Source organism: Cervus canadensis, chromosome 24 (genome assembly GCF_019320065.1).
Source record: "Cervus canadensis isolate Bull #8, Minnesota chromosome 24, ASM1932006v1, whole genome shotgun sequence".
Lineage (NCBI taxonomy): Eukaryota > Metazoa > Chordata > Mammalia > Artiodactyla > Cervidae > Cervus > Cervus canadensis.
The window spans coordinates 4,203,704-4,221,661 of record NC_057409.1 but is presented as its reverse complement, the minus strand read 5'-3'; the positions used below and the strand labels follow the sequence as shown (position 1 = coordinate 4,221,661).

The following is a 17,958-nucleotide window of genomic DNA, read 5'->3' as shown; positions in this document are numbered from 1 at the left end:
AAGACTGAAATAGGCATCATGTGGTCCCATGCAGTGTGGGGAAGACTAAAGAAGGTTAAAATTTGTAATGTGAAATTTTTGTCATGGGCAACTAGTTTTTCCTGGGGTATCATCTTATAGAAATAAAGCAAGTGCTTACATTTACATTTAGATTCAAAATTGGAAGGCATGTTGATTCTAAGTCTAGCCTTTGTATAAAACTGCTAGGATAGTTGTGGTCATAAAGGTTTCAAAACTGATGATACTCTCTTAGATACTATTAGATTTCTTTCTCTTTACATTGTCCACAGCCTGTCAAATCTAGGGCAAGAAAGAATGGGAGACCAAAGAGCTTCTGGTTAGTGTTCATTATCCTCTATTCTGCAGTCATAAAACTGCCATGTATCATCTGTGTTTTCTCTGCCTGTTACCAAGGTACCTGTATCAGAAATGTGTGTCCTTTAACATTTGAGTTTTTTCTTAATTATCACACCTTATTGTCATTGTGCCTATGAAAATTCAGAATTCCATCATTTTATACCAGTGTTTTTGAGTACCTGTGTTAAAAGTAGGTAAGTCTGTTGGGACTTAAGAAAAGTACATCTTCTGTCTTCAAGGGACTAAAAGTCCGTATTGGAGAAAAATAGCATTAGCAAGAAAAAAAAAATCACTCATAATGTATTTTGTGATGTTGTAGTGTCTTGATGCCTGATTGAATGATTCAGCCTGAAATATCAAGTTGAAAGAAAAAGAAATCACCATATTCATGGGAAATGACAAACTTTTCATATGAAGCAGGTAGTTTAGCCTGAATGGAGAGGAGTGGCGAGTACAAATATAGGGAAGGAGGAATGTACTCCCCGCAGGCTCAAGTCTCATGCAACAAGCATGGCATAAAGGCTTTGGAGTCTCATAGTGCTATGAGACTATGATAATTTAAACTTTAAATTCCAACTCTGCCATTTGCTGACTTTAACCTCAGAATAGTTACATAACTTCTTTAAGCATCTTTTTTTTTAATCCATAAAATATGATTAATTTATATAATTTAAGGTTATTATATTGATAAAATTAATTGGAATGAGATTGTGTTTGTAAAATCTAGCTCAGTTTTAGCCTATCATAGCCGTAAAATTCAGAACTAAATTGGTGGTGGTGAAGATTGTGGAGATCTTAAAATATTAGGTATAGAATGAGGAGGACTGTAATAGTTAGCACTACTAGTGATGCTGGGAAAGATTGAAAGCAAAAGGAGAATAGGGCGGCCGAGACTGAGATGGTTAGATAGCTACATCACCAGCTCAGTGGACATGGATTTGAGCAAACTCCAAGAGACAGTGGAGGACACAGGCGCCGAGCTCGTCTGCAGCCCATGGGGTAACAAAGAATTGGACACAACCTAGTGACTGAACAAGAACAGGTTGTAGTATGGGTAGATGCTTTACATATGTCATTTTGACACTTACTGTAAGCCTTAAAGGTTAGTATTATTAGCCCCACTTTACTGACTAAGAAGTTGAGGCTTAAAAAAAGGATTAATAACTTGCTCATAGTCACATAACTAGTAAGTGGCAGTGATGGAACTCAGATCTAGGGTTATTTAACTCAGTCAGTTGCCTCCTAACCTGTACCATCGTCACCTGAAAGCAAACTGATTCCTCAGCTCGTGCCTTTAGCTTCACTGTCACAGCCATGACATCAGAAATCAGAACTAGGGCTCGATCCCAGAGCTTCTGGCTCATAATTTTATGCTTTTTACCAGTTTTTTTATTGAACCAGTGAAGGGTTGTGGATTTTGTTGTTGTTATTTTGTTTTTTTATACCAAAATCATTTTGTATCAGGGTCTAGCTGATTAACAGTGTTGGGATAGTTTCAGGTGAACAGTGAAGGGACTCAGCCAAATAGTTTTTTTAATAGAAGAATACTGTTGATGAAAATGACCCTTAAAGGCCTGGCCATAATACAAGTTAGTTTGGAATGGGAAGAATTCACAGATAAGCCAGCTACTTATGGGTCTTTTGTTGTGCCATACCCTTTTATAATGAGTTTTTAAACTTTATTGGATTTTTTTAAATTATAAAATAACAACCTATTGGAATAATTCAAACAGAATAGGGATATACACAGAGAAAGTTTATACTCTTCCCTTGAAGCCCCAGTTAAGTTTCCTTTCCTTCCAAGGCAATCAGTGCAAGTGATATGGTTGTATTGTTCCATAATTTTCTTTATATTTATAAAATCATATAAAAATATACACATATGTATAAATAAGATGTTTTTAATTTTTTGTTTTAATTGAATTATGTTATTATTTTGCATTTTGCTTTCTATCCCCACTTAGTGTGTTTTAGGCATCCCCTTAGGTCATTGCAGATAGATTTTACTCACACCTTGTAATAGCTTCATATATTCCATTACATATACACACATACACATATAAATTTTTTTCATTAATTTTCATCTCTTCTGCCCCTGCCCCACCCCATGTTGTTTTTGGTTTCTTGTTTTGGATGGTTTTTTGCAACCAGAAAAGAAGCAGTGCTGCAATAAACAACTAAGTACATTTATTCTTACATGCTGGAGCTTTTACTTCTTTAGCATAGGTTCCCCCAAAGTTATATACTAAAGGATATATATTTTTAAACTTTTTTATTGAAGTATAACAGAAATACAAATAGTTTGGGAACAGGAAAATTGCTCATTTATATTTTTTGTTAAATTCAGTTCAGTTCAGTCCCTCAGTCATGTCTGACTTTGCAACCCCATGAACCATAGCATGCCAGGCCTCCCTGTCCATCACCAGCTCCTGGAACCTACCCAAACTCATGTCCATCAAGCCAGTGATGCCATCCAGCCATCTCATCCTCTGTCATCCCCTTCTCCTCCTGCCCTCAATCTTTCCCAGCATCAGGGTCCTTTCAAATGAGTCAGCTGTTTGCATCAGGTGGCCAAAGTATTGGCGTTTCAGCTTCAACATCAGTCCTTCCAATGAACACCCAGGACTGATCTCCTCATAGTCCAAGGCACTCCCAAGAGTCTTCTCCAACACCACAGTTCAAAAGCATCAATTCTTCGGTGCCCAGCTTTCTTTATAATCCAACTCTCACATCCATACATGACTACTGGAAAAACCATAGCCTTGACTAGACGGACCTTTGTTGGCAAAGTAATGTCTCTGCTTTTTAATATGCTGTTTGGGTTGGTCATAACTTTTCTTCCAAGGAATAAGCGTCTTTTAACTTCATGGCTGCGATCACTATCTGCAGTGATTTTGGAGCCCCCAAAAATAAAGTCAGCCACTGTTTCCACTGTTTCCCCATCTATTTGCCATGAAGTGATGGGACCAGATACCATGATCTTAGTTTTCTGAATGTTGAGCTTTAAGCCAACTTTTTTACTCTCCTCTTTCACTTGCATTAAGATGCTCTTTAGTTCTTCACTTTCTGCCATAAGGGTGGTGTCATCTGCATATCTGAAGTTATTGATATTCTCTTGGCAATCTTGATTACAGCTTGTGCTTCATCCAGCCCAGCATTTCTCATTATGTACTCTGCATATAAGTTAAATATAAATTAATGATTTAAATACTCTCATAATGTTTAATTTTAAGCTACCACGTTAGTGTATATTTCATTGTATATCAGCAAAGTGAACATACCTAACTCTCTGGTCAATAAATGTAATTGTACCTTTCTTCCTTAAAGATGACCACTGTCCTAACTTCTAACATCGTAGCTAACTTACTTTTGAGGCTTGTTTTATTTAACAGTGATTTGTTTTACTTAAGGTTGGCAGTGGGACTATTCATAGATTTCTAATACGAACCAAATACAAAAATCAAACAGCCATAAGAATAATGAAAACCTAAAAGCTAATCTCTTAGTAGAAAAATAAGGCTATCTTCATGAACCTTGAGTGAGGGAAAGTTTCTTTAGCAAGATGCAAAGTAAAGGAGGAAAATATCAAATATGACTGTTAAAATTTATAACCCTTGGTGCAGCAGATGGTGCTATAAATAAAATAAAAAGGTAAAGCCACAGCCTGGGAGAATATATCTGAAATGCATATAGCTGCCAAAATATTAGAATCCAGAGTTGAAGGGGAAAAAAGCAAATCAGTAAGAAGAAAAAAAGCCCAATATAAAAAACGGACAGTTCATAGAAATGAAATCCATTGGCTCATAAACTTAAAAGATACTCAGTGTTATTCATTATTAGTGACAAGAATTGACAAGATACAGTTCTGTGCAAGTCACATCCATGAGAGTGAGGGCAAAATGCAAAGATGAGCGTAATCACTTTGGAGAGTAATTAGACAACAGTGGTGAAGATGTTCATATGCTATTCCCCAATAATTTCACTTCTTAGTGTATATCCCAGAGAAATTCCCATTTGTACACAAGGAATCACATGTTAGAATGTTTATCTAGGTATTGATTTAAATAGTGAACAACAGGAAGCAACCAAAATAAGCCTAAAAAAGAAGAATATACCACAGTTTATTTTAAAAAATAATTAGGCACATGAGGAAAAGACAGCATGAATGAGAACCAACAACAAGCAAATGCCCTGTGTTGGGCTCCAGATACTGGTTTTATCAGGCACAGATGTTAAATGAATATGCTTACATTCAAGGTGATAGATTGACAATTTCAGTAGAGAAAGATAAAGTATAAAAAGGACCAAACAGAATTTCCAAAACTGAAATTAAAATTAAGAAGGCAATAAAAGGGTTTAATAGCAGATGAGACACAGCTGAAGAAGAGAATTATAAACTAGAATGTAAGTGTATAGAATCCAGATTGAAGCACTGAGACCCCCAAAAAGAAAATTAACGAGAGGTTAAAAGATGATAAAATCAAAAGATTTCCTGCAAACCCCAAGCATGACCTTTTTTAAAAAGGCTGTAGGAAACCTTTTACAACTGGTCCTAGTAAAGCTAATTACAGGAAGAAAAAGATACTAAAAAGAAACAATAATTTGTCTGCAAGTTTCTTAGGACTCAAAAGTCACCATATGTAAAAAAAAAAAAAAAGTTGGTAAATCAAACTACAATAAAATTAGCATTTTTCATGAAAAGGTGTCACCATTAAGTGAGAATGCATGCCACGTGTTAGAAGATAATTGCAGCATAAAAATCCGATAAAGCGCACACCAACTGAGAAAGTAGCATTGACATGCACGCGCTATCATGTGTAAAACAGACGGCGACACGGGGAGCCAGCCTGGCGGCCTAGGTGAGGGGGGGTGGGGAGAGGGGGGCTCATGGAGGAGGGGTGTGTATGCATATCGTTATGGCTGATTTGTGTTGTATGCAGAAACCAATACAGGATCGTAAAACAGTTTTCCTCCAATTAAAAAAGTTTTTAAAAAAACTAACAAATTAATAAGAAAATAGCTTAATTTTTAAATAGACAAGAGACTTAAATATTTCACCAAAGAGGTTATCCAAATGACCAATAAATATGAAAAAAATTAATCAATTAGATAAAACCATGGAGTAATACCAGATTGCTAAATTTACCAGATGTTTGCAAATAGGTGAAGCAACCAGAACTGTCAAGCAGGGCCAGTGGGAATATAAATTGTAACAGTCACTTTGGAAAAGAGATTAGCATCATCTACAAAACCTGGAGTTATTTATTTATTTATTTATTTATTTTTTGCTATAACCAGCATTCTTAAGAATATACACAACAGATAAACATACATTTCTTATGGGCCAGGAAGCGTATGGAAATGTTTGTCATTATTCATAGTGAGTAAAATCTTGAAACCGCCTATAAACAGTAAAATGGATGAATTGTTGCATGTTCACACTAGGACACTGAAACCAAACTATAACTGTGTACACATGGCTCTAACAAGAAAAAGGTTTAGCAGAAGAAGCCAGACCCAAAAGAATATATATTGTTTGTTTATTTAAAGTTCAAAAGTAAATACGGGATTTGGGGATGCATATCTGGATGGTAAAACAAAGAAAAGCAAGAAAGTGGTTATTATAAAAATATAGGATAATAGGATTAACTGTGAAGGCTGGATAGTTGTAGTGCTTTGAAAGCATTTAAGTGAAGCCCTGGGAGGCTTCAGTGTTCTTGAAGCTAAACTTTGAAAAGAAGAAGAGCAAACAATAGAGTGAAAAAATTTTTTAAATGGTCAGGGCCCTTAACTTGAATATTTAGTATCTTAAAAATGAAAGATGAAAGTAAATATGGCAAGATACTAAGTTTTAGCAAACTTGAATAGTGAATACTTGAGTGTGTGCTCTTTTCTTTTATACTTTTTAAGAGAAGTGGCGTTAAGCTGATTATTTTTGGATGGCATGTCCATGAGCAGTGTTGTCCAAAATTGAAATGATAGTATATGTTTCACTAAGGCCAGCTTAAGCTGATTTTTTTTCCTTTTAAGTTTCGGTTTCCTGTTACAATGCTTCTTGTGAAATCAAGCAAGAAGGATCTACTCTGTGCAACGTTTTCCAGTCCTTCTTAACTACAGGTGCTACTTGTTTTGTTTTGTTTTTAACATAATTGTTAGTTTGAGAAACAGTTCCTCCAGCAGAAGGAGAGAAAATGAAGAGCGAATTAAAAAAGTAAGATATTACCCAGGGGAGGTATTCTTTTTCTATCCATTATATTCATTAAGTTATTTCAGTAGCTTCACTTTCATTATCAGTATGTTTTACTGAGACACATCTGCAGAATTGTAAGATCTTTGGCCTGGTTCATAGTCCTAAGAATGTATAGACCTATGCCACTTGCATGGGTTATCATGAATTTGAAGTATTGGAATCTAGTTATGATTGCCCACACAGTCATATTATCTTTCTAAATAGTAGTAGTTAAGAGTAGTGGCAATCGTAACAGTATTTTGAGGGGATGTGTTACATCCAACTCATTTAATCCTCACAACCATTTTATTATTCCTATTTTAAAACATTTTGTGAAAGTTGGGAAATTGCCTAAATAGGGATTTTATGCATGTGGAGGTTGCCAGTGTTAAATGATAGAACCCTAGTTCGAACAAGAGCCAGTGAAAGCGTTAGTCACTCAGTCGTGTCTTGACACTTTGAAACCCCATGAACTGTAGCCCTCCACACTCCTCTGTCCATGGAATTTCCCAGGCAAGAATACTGAAGTGGGTTGCCATTTCCTCCTCCAGAGAATCTTCCCCACCCAGGGATTGAAACCAACTTGCCTGCGTCGCAGGTGGATTCTTTACCGTCTAAGCCACCAGGGAAGAATTGGACTATAAAGAAGTCTGAGTGCCAAAGAATTGATACTTTTGAACTGTGGTGTTGGAGAAGACTCTTGAGAGTCCCTTGGAGAACAAGGAGATCAAATCAGTCAATCCTAAAGGAAGTCAACCCTGAATATTTATTGGAAGGACTGATGCTGAAGCTGCAATACTTTGGCCACCTGATGCGAAGAGCCAAATCATCAGAAAAGGCCCTGGTTCTGGGAAAGATTGAAGGCAGGACAAGAAGGCAGTGACAGAGGATGAGATGGTTGGATGGCATCCGACTCAGTGGATGAGTTTGAGCAAGCTCTGGCAGATGGTGAAGGACAGGGAAGCCTGGTGTGCTGCAGTCCCTGGGATCACAAAGAGTTAGTCACAACTTAGCCACTGAACAGCAGCAAGCTCAAACAGAGACTTAGATCTCTGGTTTTAAAGTCTCGGGGTTGGTTTTTTTCCTGACCTCGGGCAATAAATGGAGACATTTTTGGTTATGACTACTAGCATGTTAGTGTGTAAAGGATGCACTTCAGTGCGTCAAGTTCACGATGCTCCTGAACATCCTACAGTGCACAAGACAGCCACTTGCAACAAAGGGCTGTCCAGCGCAAAACGTTCATCGTGTCAAGGACGAGAAACTTGGTCTGCATTGTTGAGGTTTTAAGACTTAAGAGAATACTTATTGTCATCGTTCAGAGCAGGGTTGTTTTGTTTTTGTTTTGTTGACCACTCTGCACAGCTTGTTGGGGTCTCAGTTCCCTGAGCAGGGATTGAATCCCCACCCTCAGCAGTGAAAGTGTGGAGTCCTAACCACTGGACTGGAAGGGAATTCCCTCAGAGCAGTTTTTAAACCTTTTTCTGCCTCTTTGTCATTCACTTCAGTCACACACCTCCGTAAGTCACTTTGCAGTTCTTACCTAGGGGAGGGCTTGAGAAAACAGCTGTGTGTCAGTTTTCCTTGACATCTTAAGGGGTGGTAGGCTTTCTAAAAAGAAATTCTTTAGATTTACAGAGGAAATTGATACAATAGTTTTGGCTTTACCAATGGGCTCTGCATATCAGCTGGTAAAGAATCCGCCTGCAGTGTGGGAGACCTAGGTTCAATCCCTGGGTTGAGAAGATTCCCTGGAGAAGGGAAAGGCTACCCATGCCAGTGTTCTGGCCTGGAGAATCCCATGGACTATATAGTCCATGGGGTTGCAAAGAGTCGAACATAACTGAGCGACTTTCACTTCACTTCACACCATATTTATTGTGTACACAGGCACACTTGTTTAGACTTCTATGCAGCTGCCTGCCTTTGCCAAGTTCTGCTAAGTGAAACCTCTGGCACATAAGACTTTAAGACCTTATAAGAGATAGTAACATGGGCCTCTTGAGTATGCCGCTGCTTCTGCTGGTTCAAGTAGGAATGAATGAAGAGATCTGCAAGACCTTCTTCACAAACTGTAGCTTGCCAGGCTTTTCTGTCCTTGGAATTTTCCAGGCAAGAATACTGGTGTGAGTTGCCATTTTCTTCTCCAGAGGATATTCCCAATCCAGGGATGGAACCCTGGTCTCCTGCGTTGCAGTCCGGTTCTTTACCATCTGCAGGGAGTCCCCCTTCAAAGACTGCAGGGCATTTAACTAGAACGCAGTACTTCTCTTAGGAAGCGGACATCTGAAAGTGAAAGTAAAGTCACTCGTTCTACTCTTTATGACCCCATGAACTATAGCCTACCAGGCTTCATCGATGGGATTTTCCAGGCAAGAGTGCTAGAGTGGGTTGCCATTTCCTTCTCCAGGGGAATCTTCCTGACCCAAGGATCAAACCCAGGTCTCCCGCATTGCAGGCAGACACTTTACCCTCTGAGCCACCAGGAAAGCCCCGAGGACATCTGAATTGAGTGGCAAATAAAGAAGGGCAGATAGTAGAAATTGCTATCCTGTATCTAAATCTGTGCTTAAATAAAATTTTACATTGAATTATTAGTCCTTTTTATTGCACTGTTTCATTTTAATCAAAATTTAAAGAAAATCCCTAACTCGGAACTCATTTTGAGCCTAAGTTCCTAAGAGCGGGGCACTGCTAAATTCCTACTGCCTGAAATGGTTTCTGGTACATAATAGACCCTCATACATAGGTTTTGAGTGAATGGATAAATGCATGAATGAAAGTATAACTTGAGTTTATTTTGCACCTTAAGACCACTTTTGTTACTTTTAATCTCTGCTGTGGCAGGCATGCAAACCTCAGCTGTAAAGAATGCAAACCTCACTGTGGGTAAATTTCTGCATTCTGTGTCCTGTTATACCAGATCCAAGACTTTTAATGTGCCACTGAAGAAAAGATTGATGAGAAATGACTTACCCTTTCATAACTTGACCACTCCCTTTTCAGTGCTGTATACCTCTTCGAATGTATCTGATAGAACACATTTTGGTAGATGTGTTCATTGTACATACAGATCATGTTATGTTCATTTTTAGCTGGGAATTCACTAAGGTCAGGGCATCACCACTGATAAATGATAGCATGTCACCGTAGACCCAGGAGTTACTGTTGAACAATTGATTTATTGCTGTTCACTTCACATCTTAGAGTTAGTTTGGGGCATACCACTGTTTATATTATACTAGTCATTCCAGATACTTTACCGCAGACCAGAACATGCTTTAAGCAAAACAGCTACTGGGCCATGGATTACCACTAGCATCTTTATGTTCTAGGACAGCCCTGAAAATCCTGAGCATGCTAATAAGCAAGGCCAGGACTTGTCCTTCTATTTTCTAGTCTCCTGTTGGACTCCGTCAATACACAACTGACAGCCCTTGGTGATTTTCAGGGAGTTTGATCCTTTTAAGGAGAAGAAGTATTTACCATCAATACTAACAAATACATTAGCAGTTCAAATCCAGTTGCTTGAAGGAAATGACTCCCTAATCCTGACAGCATTCATAGCCAAGGTTGCTGGCTGACCGGGATGTGGCAGGTCTCATCGCAATATGAGATGGACACTGTTAGTTTACAGTGTAATGTGGTGTCACATGGTTAGTTTACTGTTGTGTAAAAATTAAAAGGTAGGTACTCTCCAGCAAATCTAGCTTACCAAGCAGTCTTGGTATAAAATATTCCCCATTGACTCCCTCACTTTCTAAGGAATCATCTCCCAAACAACCCATCTGAAACACTTAGTATCTTAGTTTTAATTCCAGACTACAGTTTAATGAAATTATAGTTGTCTGAGAGAGAGCTTCTTCTCACTGTGGCATGTCACCTTTCACTTTTGGTATTATCCACGATCACATCTTCAAGCATCTACTTCGTCTACTGTTAGGAACTGAATGTTTATCTCTCCCCCAATTCATAGGTTGAAGCCCAACCCTCCAAGTGATGGTGTTAGGAGGTGGGGCCTTTGAGAGGTAATTAGCTTTAGCTGAGGTCATAAGGGTGGATCTCCCATGATGGAAATTAGTGTCTTTAACAAACAGGAAGAGGTACTAGAATTTATTTTCCACCACATGAGGATAGAGGAGAAGGCAGATGTCTGCACACCAGACATCTGAAGAAGAGGGTTCTTCTTCTCCAGGAATTGGATCTGCCTGCACCTTGATCTCGGATCTTGTCCTCCAGAACTGTGAGAAATAAACATCCGTTGTTTAAGCCACCCTATCTGTGGTATTTCATTATAGCAGCCCTACCAGACTAAGTAAGACATTCACTCTTCATGTTCTCACTAACAAATTTTATAGAGTCTCCTGACCAGTCAAGTGTCCCCTGACAACACAAGTCAACTTAATACTATCATAATTTCATAATTCTGTTGAACTTAACATCTCTTAAGAAGAAGAAGATTATCGTGCATCACAGTTCTCAGGCGGTATCCTCCCTGGCCTATTTCCATATTTCCACAGCCCCTGTTAACCATCCCCAGAGGACATTAAGATCATGTTCCAACGCAAGTCTTTAGGGCATTGTGTAGCCAGACCTTCATTCATTTAGAGACAAATGTGCTTGCAGGTCTGTGGCCATTCTGCTGATCGTTCCATTTTAATACTTCCATGTGAACATATCTAACAAGCATATGCAGCAGTCACAGGTTCCTTATGTCCTGTACATGTAAACTGTTGTGTGACCACCATTTTGGGATAGCAGATATTCAGTTCGCTTGCCTTTTGTGGTTCTCTCCCTAATTGCTTTGTGAACTGAAACATTTTTTTAATGTTTATGTTATTACAATATAGATTTCTCTTAAATTTTACTAATAAGCATGTCAGTACAGCTCCAAATTTAAATATAGCTCTATTAGTTTGTAGAATTCTTGGCTATGTTCTGGGCACTATTACTTATTTTAATTAGACTGTCTCATTTAATCCTTCAAACAGTCCTATGAGATAGACGTCCCCATTTTAGAAAGAAATAGACGTTCGGAGAAGCTAAGTAATTTGGCCAAGGTCACATGGCAGTGCTGGGATTATGACTGTCTCCACAGCTCCTGTTGCACCAGCTGCTTCATGGTGTCCCCAGTCTGTAATCACTGGAATCCTTTTGCTGATGACGGGATTAAGGCTTAATGAGGTAGCTTGCTCACATTTACATACTGATGAGGTGTAGAGCAGGGATTCAAACCCTGATTTTACAGCTCAGGATTCCAGTGCTCTTTCACTTTGAGTGTTCCAAATATGCCAGGTAAACGTTATTCTCTGTGACTTAAAGCGCTTCCAACAAACCTATTGCGTCGGATGCTTAAAGCTGCATTCAGGTTAGACACAGGGATTGTGCCTCCCTTGTTCGGATGATTAATGAATTGAGGTTAAAAGAATTGCCTTCATTTAAAATCAAGCAGGCAAAAAAAAAAAAAGAAAATCATGCAAGTGAATCTTTTCAATATAGCCTTCCCTACATAAAAGGTGTAAAAAGCAAATCCTTTAATACATTTTGTGTAGGGAAATTGTCCCTTGCCTTATGTCATTTCTACTTGTTCCTTCCTGTAAATAAAATACACAAGTTGTATTTATTTGACCTTTCTGACTGATTTTAATTCTGGTCCTCTCATTAAGACAGTGGTTTGAATTTTCATATTATCCACATTTTTCACATCTTCTACATAGTAAATCCATAATGCAGGAAAAATATTTTTAAGGCTGATAAATTGTGATGGTTTTTATCCCATCAGTCTATAATGTCCTTAGTATTAAAATAGACAGTGGTGGTGAATATGCTAAGAAGTTGGCAAAGACCTCTTGATGTGTTTATTTGAGTTCCTGTACAACAGCAAATTGAATATAACTGCTGAATTTTTGAACCTTTGCTTTGTTCTGGAACCTAATGTCATGCTGGGTGCTCTGTTATATAGAACCTCTCAGATATGCTGCTGCTTTACATTCTGGGTGGTAGAAAGTAAAAGATAGTCTACTTTTGGCTTCTGCTTTGAAAACCCTTTGCTTTCATGTTTCATTTCTTTAAGGCTAATTAAGTACCTGCTCTCAGAACTTCCCTGGTGGTCCAGTCCCCTGTGCTTCCAACGCAGGAGACCTGGAATTGATCCCTGCTTGGGAAACTAGATCTCACATGCCACAACTGAATGTCTTACATACCGCACTTAAGATCTGCATAGCCAAATAAGTACAAATAAATTAAAAACCTACACTCTTGTGTGATCATAGAATAGGCCCGACTTTGACATAACCTGTTGTCACTTGTATTTGTATGGCCTGAATTTGGACATAAGGACATGTTAGCTTTCCTGTGATTGTCTAAAACGAATCCATATTTGGTGTTCTTCCCCTCTTTCTAAGTTAAAAAAAAAAAGTGAAATGAAACATTCGGCTCTGGTTGATAAGAGCTGGCCTTTTGTTGAGTGGTCTTTCATGCCTCACTGGGAATATGTTGGAGAGTTTGCCATCAGTTCTAGCACAAATATGCTGTGATATTAACTCCTCAAGTTTCTAGCCATTCAGCCTTGATCAGCAGCTGTCCAAATCCATTCTGGTTGACAACTCTTTTGTGAATATAAATACAAGACATCCTGTTTTTTATTAAATTCTCCCACTAAATCTAGGACAAAGACCATGTATTTCAGAACTTTGGGAGCCACTTTGTGTTCTAGGAAAATCATTTTGCCATATTGTCATGGCTGTTCAAAATGGTACTCGGGATTTTGTCTGTAAAATAGAATTTTTTAGTCAATCATTATGCTGGTTCACTTCCTTTATATTCTGAATTAGAATGTCTCTGTATTTAGTTACAAGTAACCTTGAAGGTGAAGCTATTGCAGTTAATAGAAAACAATTGTCATTGGGTTTGTATGAACATCTTACAAGCATCTTGCCTCCAACCGGCCCCTTCCCTCCGTCCTGAGTCTTCCTGTGTATCAAAACAAAGTGTCTAAGTTGGGCATTTATTAGACAACTTGTAGAGACCTAGTGTTTTCTTTTGGCACATAAGAAATAATCAATAAACATAGTGTATCGATAGACAAGTCAGATACTAGCATTACAGTGTTGTGACATCCCCCTTAGGAAAAGATGTCTCATATTCTGAAATGTGACCCTCACACACATCTTTCTGCATCTTTCTAGAATATTCTGTATCTTTCTAGAATAAGGATCTCACCTCCAACAGTTTTCCTATGGCCGTGAAATTCTCCCCTGCTTTATTTCATTTTTATTTGTTTCTTGAAACCAAAGTACCTACTGTAGTAATTTGAAAAACAAAAATAATAAAACCTTTGACAGTTAAAAAGGTCTCAAGGAGTGCGGAGTCATGCTTGTAATCGTATTAAAAGGATTTTAAAGTCAGCTAGAGGCACAACCAGCCATAGGGGATGCAGTACATTTATATGAGAGGAGTGTGTGTCTTTTCTATATAAAATTTAAAGCTTCTTAACCATTGAAAACTTGAAATGCCTAAAGCTAAATTGTGTATCTTTTGTAGAATGCTTACCTGTGGTTCGGTGAGCATTATTTTGCACAGTAAAGAAAATAGATTTTTGAGAAAATCATTGGATTTCTTTAAGTAATCTTGCCACTTTTGCATTTTCCCATCTGGATGCAGCTGAAAGTACCCATGGCAGACAAGCCTGGAAACACAGTGAACTTCCGGAAGCTACTACTGAACCGTTGCCAGAAGGAGTTTGAAAAAGATAAAGCCGATGATGATGTCTTTGAGAAGAAGCAGAAAGAGCTCGAGGCTGCCAGTGCTGTAAGTATTTTCACAGGGAAACTGTGCTTGTGCGTTTTGAGTGTTACCAGAATTTTCATGAAGCCGGCTGCCTCATCGTCCTGCTACCTCAGTACGTAGTTTCTGTTTCTTCAGGTGGGGATATACTGTGTTGATGTTTAGAGGAAAGCTTTATTCCTTTTAGTGCCACGTGTTAAAACGACTCAACCTTCTAAGGTAGGATTTCAGAACCTAGACTTCAGAGAGGTTACTGAATTCCAGAAATCTCCTGAAATGGATACGAACTTGTGGGTATAGTTTTATTTTCTGAATAGGCCTGTGGTTAACTGTCAAAACCTCAAAGGCTCTCCTTGACCCCTAGTTTAAACAAGTTTATTTCAACAACAAGACACTTGAAGGGAAAATTACGTAGGATCATTTCTTCTTTTAGAGTAATTTATCCTTACTTAAATAGAGATTGCCTTATGTGTAACAGCTACATACAAAAAAATTATAAAATTTTCACTGGTTTTACAATGGTTAATAAAAAAACGTTAAAATCCTCCAATCAAACAAGGAGTGCAAGAATTTTTATGTTGTTCTGTTTTTGGTAGACAATGAAAACAAAATAATATACTGGAGTATAAAGATAAGAGTTGATGAGTATGCCCCTAATGGAGATAAAGGGGATGTTTTCACCAAACCAGTATTTATCCCCATCCCATCTTCATTTGATGTTAATCAAAACATACCATCGGCCCTTTAGTTTTTTTAAAAAATGCACTATGCTTGTGCATATACACCAATTACTTTATGTACAGTAAAGGAATGAGAAAGGGGAAAATGAATGAAATAGAGAAACCACACTCTAGTAGTCAGGATGTGGTGGAACCAAATTGTGATTTTCTAACGGAGAATGTCTTTTTGGTCTGGAGGAACAGAACTCTAGGGGTTCCCTGTTTAGTAGACACCTACTCTCTGCTGTTGGAACACAACAGTTGTATCTTCATCCTCCACTGCCAACTGTGCAGATGTGTCCTTTTCATTGACTGGCTGCCTGTCAGATCGGAATTGATCTGCCTCACTGACAAACCCTTTCGTTCACAATAGGCTTTTATTAGGGTACTAAGTGGTGTATGCCTCTTAATGTTAAACAGCATCTCTGAACCATCCTGCCCCTACACCTTCAAATTAGTATGATCGTTTTTCTCAGTTTTGACTCCTTCCTTGAGCTTTTCATCAACTAGGCCAAGTGCCATAGTCTCCCTAGCTGCCTCTTCATAGAAGACTTGCCAGGTCTGTACTGAACAAGCACACGGGCAGCACCAGTCAAACGTATGTTTTTAGCATCTATTGAGTAGTACCATCTTCATCGTCAGGATTCTGTTATTCTTCCTTATGCAATAGCCAGAGGAGAGGACAAGGCTTCATGATGAACTAGAAGAAGCTAAAGATAAAGCCCGGCGGAGATCCATTGGCAACATCAAGTTCATTGGAGAACTCTTTAAACTCAAAATGCTGACTGAAGCCATCATGCATGACTGCGTGGTGAAGCTGCTGAAGAACCACGATGAAGAATCCCTTGAGTGTCTATGTCGCCTGCTCACCACAATTGGCAAAGACCTGGACTTTGAGAAAGCAAAGGTAGGACCCCCAAATCTCAGAAACCTCCTGCAGGGACGCTGTCAGTTGCGGAAGTTGACTGTCAACACGAGTCTCCGCCTTGTCCCAGCAGCCAGGGCCGCTTGTTTTTCTTTTGTCCTTCTCACGGTCAGTGTTGGGCCATCGTGCTCCTTACCACGTTTTCATTAAAGTCAGAAGTGAAGAGGGTCCAAAAGTATTTAAAAGCTGGGTCACAAATTGAGATTATTTGTCCCGTGTCCTTTATTTTACAGGCCCTTCATATGTATATGAATAGCAGTACATTTCTGTGGAATGTACAGAAATTTGGGGGTGGGGGAGAAGCTACCAAGAGCCAGGACTGACTGCAAGACAAGAATGAAGATCCAGTAGCTTTCTCAAGTTTATGCTCTAATTAATGACAGGGCTATCTAACCATAATGTAAGAAATCATTAAAAATATTATAATTCAAACATAACATGGTACTCTCCAAATAAGGGGTAGGGAAATTAGAAACGCATCAAAGAAATAATGTCAGAAATGTTTTATAACATCAGAATCAGCTAGGGTTATGTTTGGCTGTGACAGAAAACCCCGAATATCAGTGTGTATATAAGACTGAGGTTTATTTCTCACTCATGTAAATGAAGTTCAGGAGTAAAAATTCTAAGGCTGGCCTGGTGGCTGGCTAAGAGATGACAAAAAATTTCAGTTCCTCCAGTGTAACATTTTGTCATCCCTAAGGTGTAGCCCTGGAGTACTTCTTGACATCATAGCCGAGAAGGTTAGAAAAGGGCAAAGGACGCAGCCACCTCTCTCTTAAGGTTCCAGGGAGATGCAGTATGACATTTCCATTTGTATTCTGTTGGCCTGTAATTAGTCATATGGCCATGGCCTGCTGCCTGGAATATGTAGCCTTTATTTTGGGTGTATATTCAATTAAAAATTCTACCACAGTGCCTTTGGGCCAAAAGTTGTATTCCTATGCTGTCTTAAAATTCTACGTGGTAAAACTACATTTGAATTCCTCAGCCAGGAATACTAATGATTTTGTATCTTGCAGCCACGTATGGACCAGTATTTTAATCAGATGGAGAAAATTGTGAAGGAAAGGAAAACCTCATCTAGGATTCGATTCATGCTTCAGGATGTAATAGATCTAAGGCTGGTAAGTAGAAAAATAAACCTACCTCTCCAGTCTCTCTTCAGGACTTGGCTTGGGGAGGCTGTCCTAGGATTTATATGTGTAATGGCTTAATGCTTTTGCCGCATGACTCAGAACATGGATCGACAAGCTGTGACGAGAGAGCTGTGTGAAAGGACAAAGAGCGTGTTCACCTGCCTATCACTTATTTCTTCTCTTTATTCTGGTGATCAAACCACTTGGCAGTTTTGAAATCAGCCATTCTGAATTCAAACTGTGGTCGTTTAAATTTATTCTTAGCATGCTAAATAATCAAGAATTCTCATCTTCAAAATAAATGTATTTCGCTTCCCTGAGCCTTACAGTTTAGTCTCTGAAGTGGTGACGTTGTCTACCTTGCAGGTGTGTTAGAAAGATTCAGTGGTTATGTACGTGCCCAGCTCACAGGAGATGTAGCTGTTTTCCTCTCTGTTGTTTTTCCTGTATACCCTCTTGTTCTGCTGCTTTTTTTCCCCTCCTTTGTCATACTAAGTAGTTTTTACCACTACCACCTTTTTCAACTCCTAGAGGAAATACACTGCCACTGACCCTAAGATAGAGGAAGTGAATATAGGTCCCCCTCTCTGCACTGCCTTGCGCTCAGACCAGGTAGCATTGACGACGGCTCTTCATCTTACTAAGCTGAGATAGGACCTCAGGATCCTTCTTATTAACAAAGCCATACCAGTTGATCAGAATTTTGAATGCTTATTTAAGTCTATTTGCCATTCTTGCCTCAAACTAATATAAGTAAGTGTTAAAAATTGCTCTGTTCTTCCTTCAGTCACTCAAATTTGTATC

General features: G+C 38.7%; 1 protein-coding gene and 1 pseudogene across 32 annotated transcripts in view; one reads left to right on the top strand and one right to left on the bottom strand.

The window, feature by feature from the left end:
- EIF4G3 (eukaryotic translation initiation factor 4 gamma 3) overlaps positions 1–17,958 on the top strand; it is a 343,267-nt gene that overhangs the window by 286,167 nt on the left and 39,142 nt on the right. For all 32 annotated transcript variants that reach the window (XM_043444851.1, XM_043444852.1, XM_043444850.1 and 29 more), the window contains 3 exons: positions 14,249–14,395; positions 15,761–15,997; positions 17,038–17,142. In XM_043444851.1, coding sequence (XP_043300786.1) covers positions 14,249–14,395; positions 15,761–15,997; positions 17,038–17,142 — 489 coding nt within the window. The remainder of the gene's footprint in view (positions 1–14,248; positions 14,396–15,760; positions 15,998–17,037; positions 17,143–17,958) is intronic.
- On the bottom strand, positions 15,314–15,612 carry LOC122426256 (annotated as a pseudogene).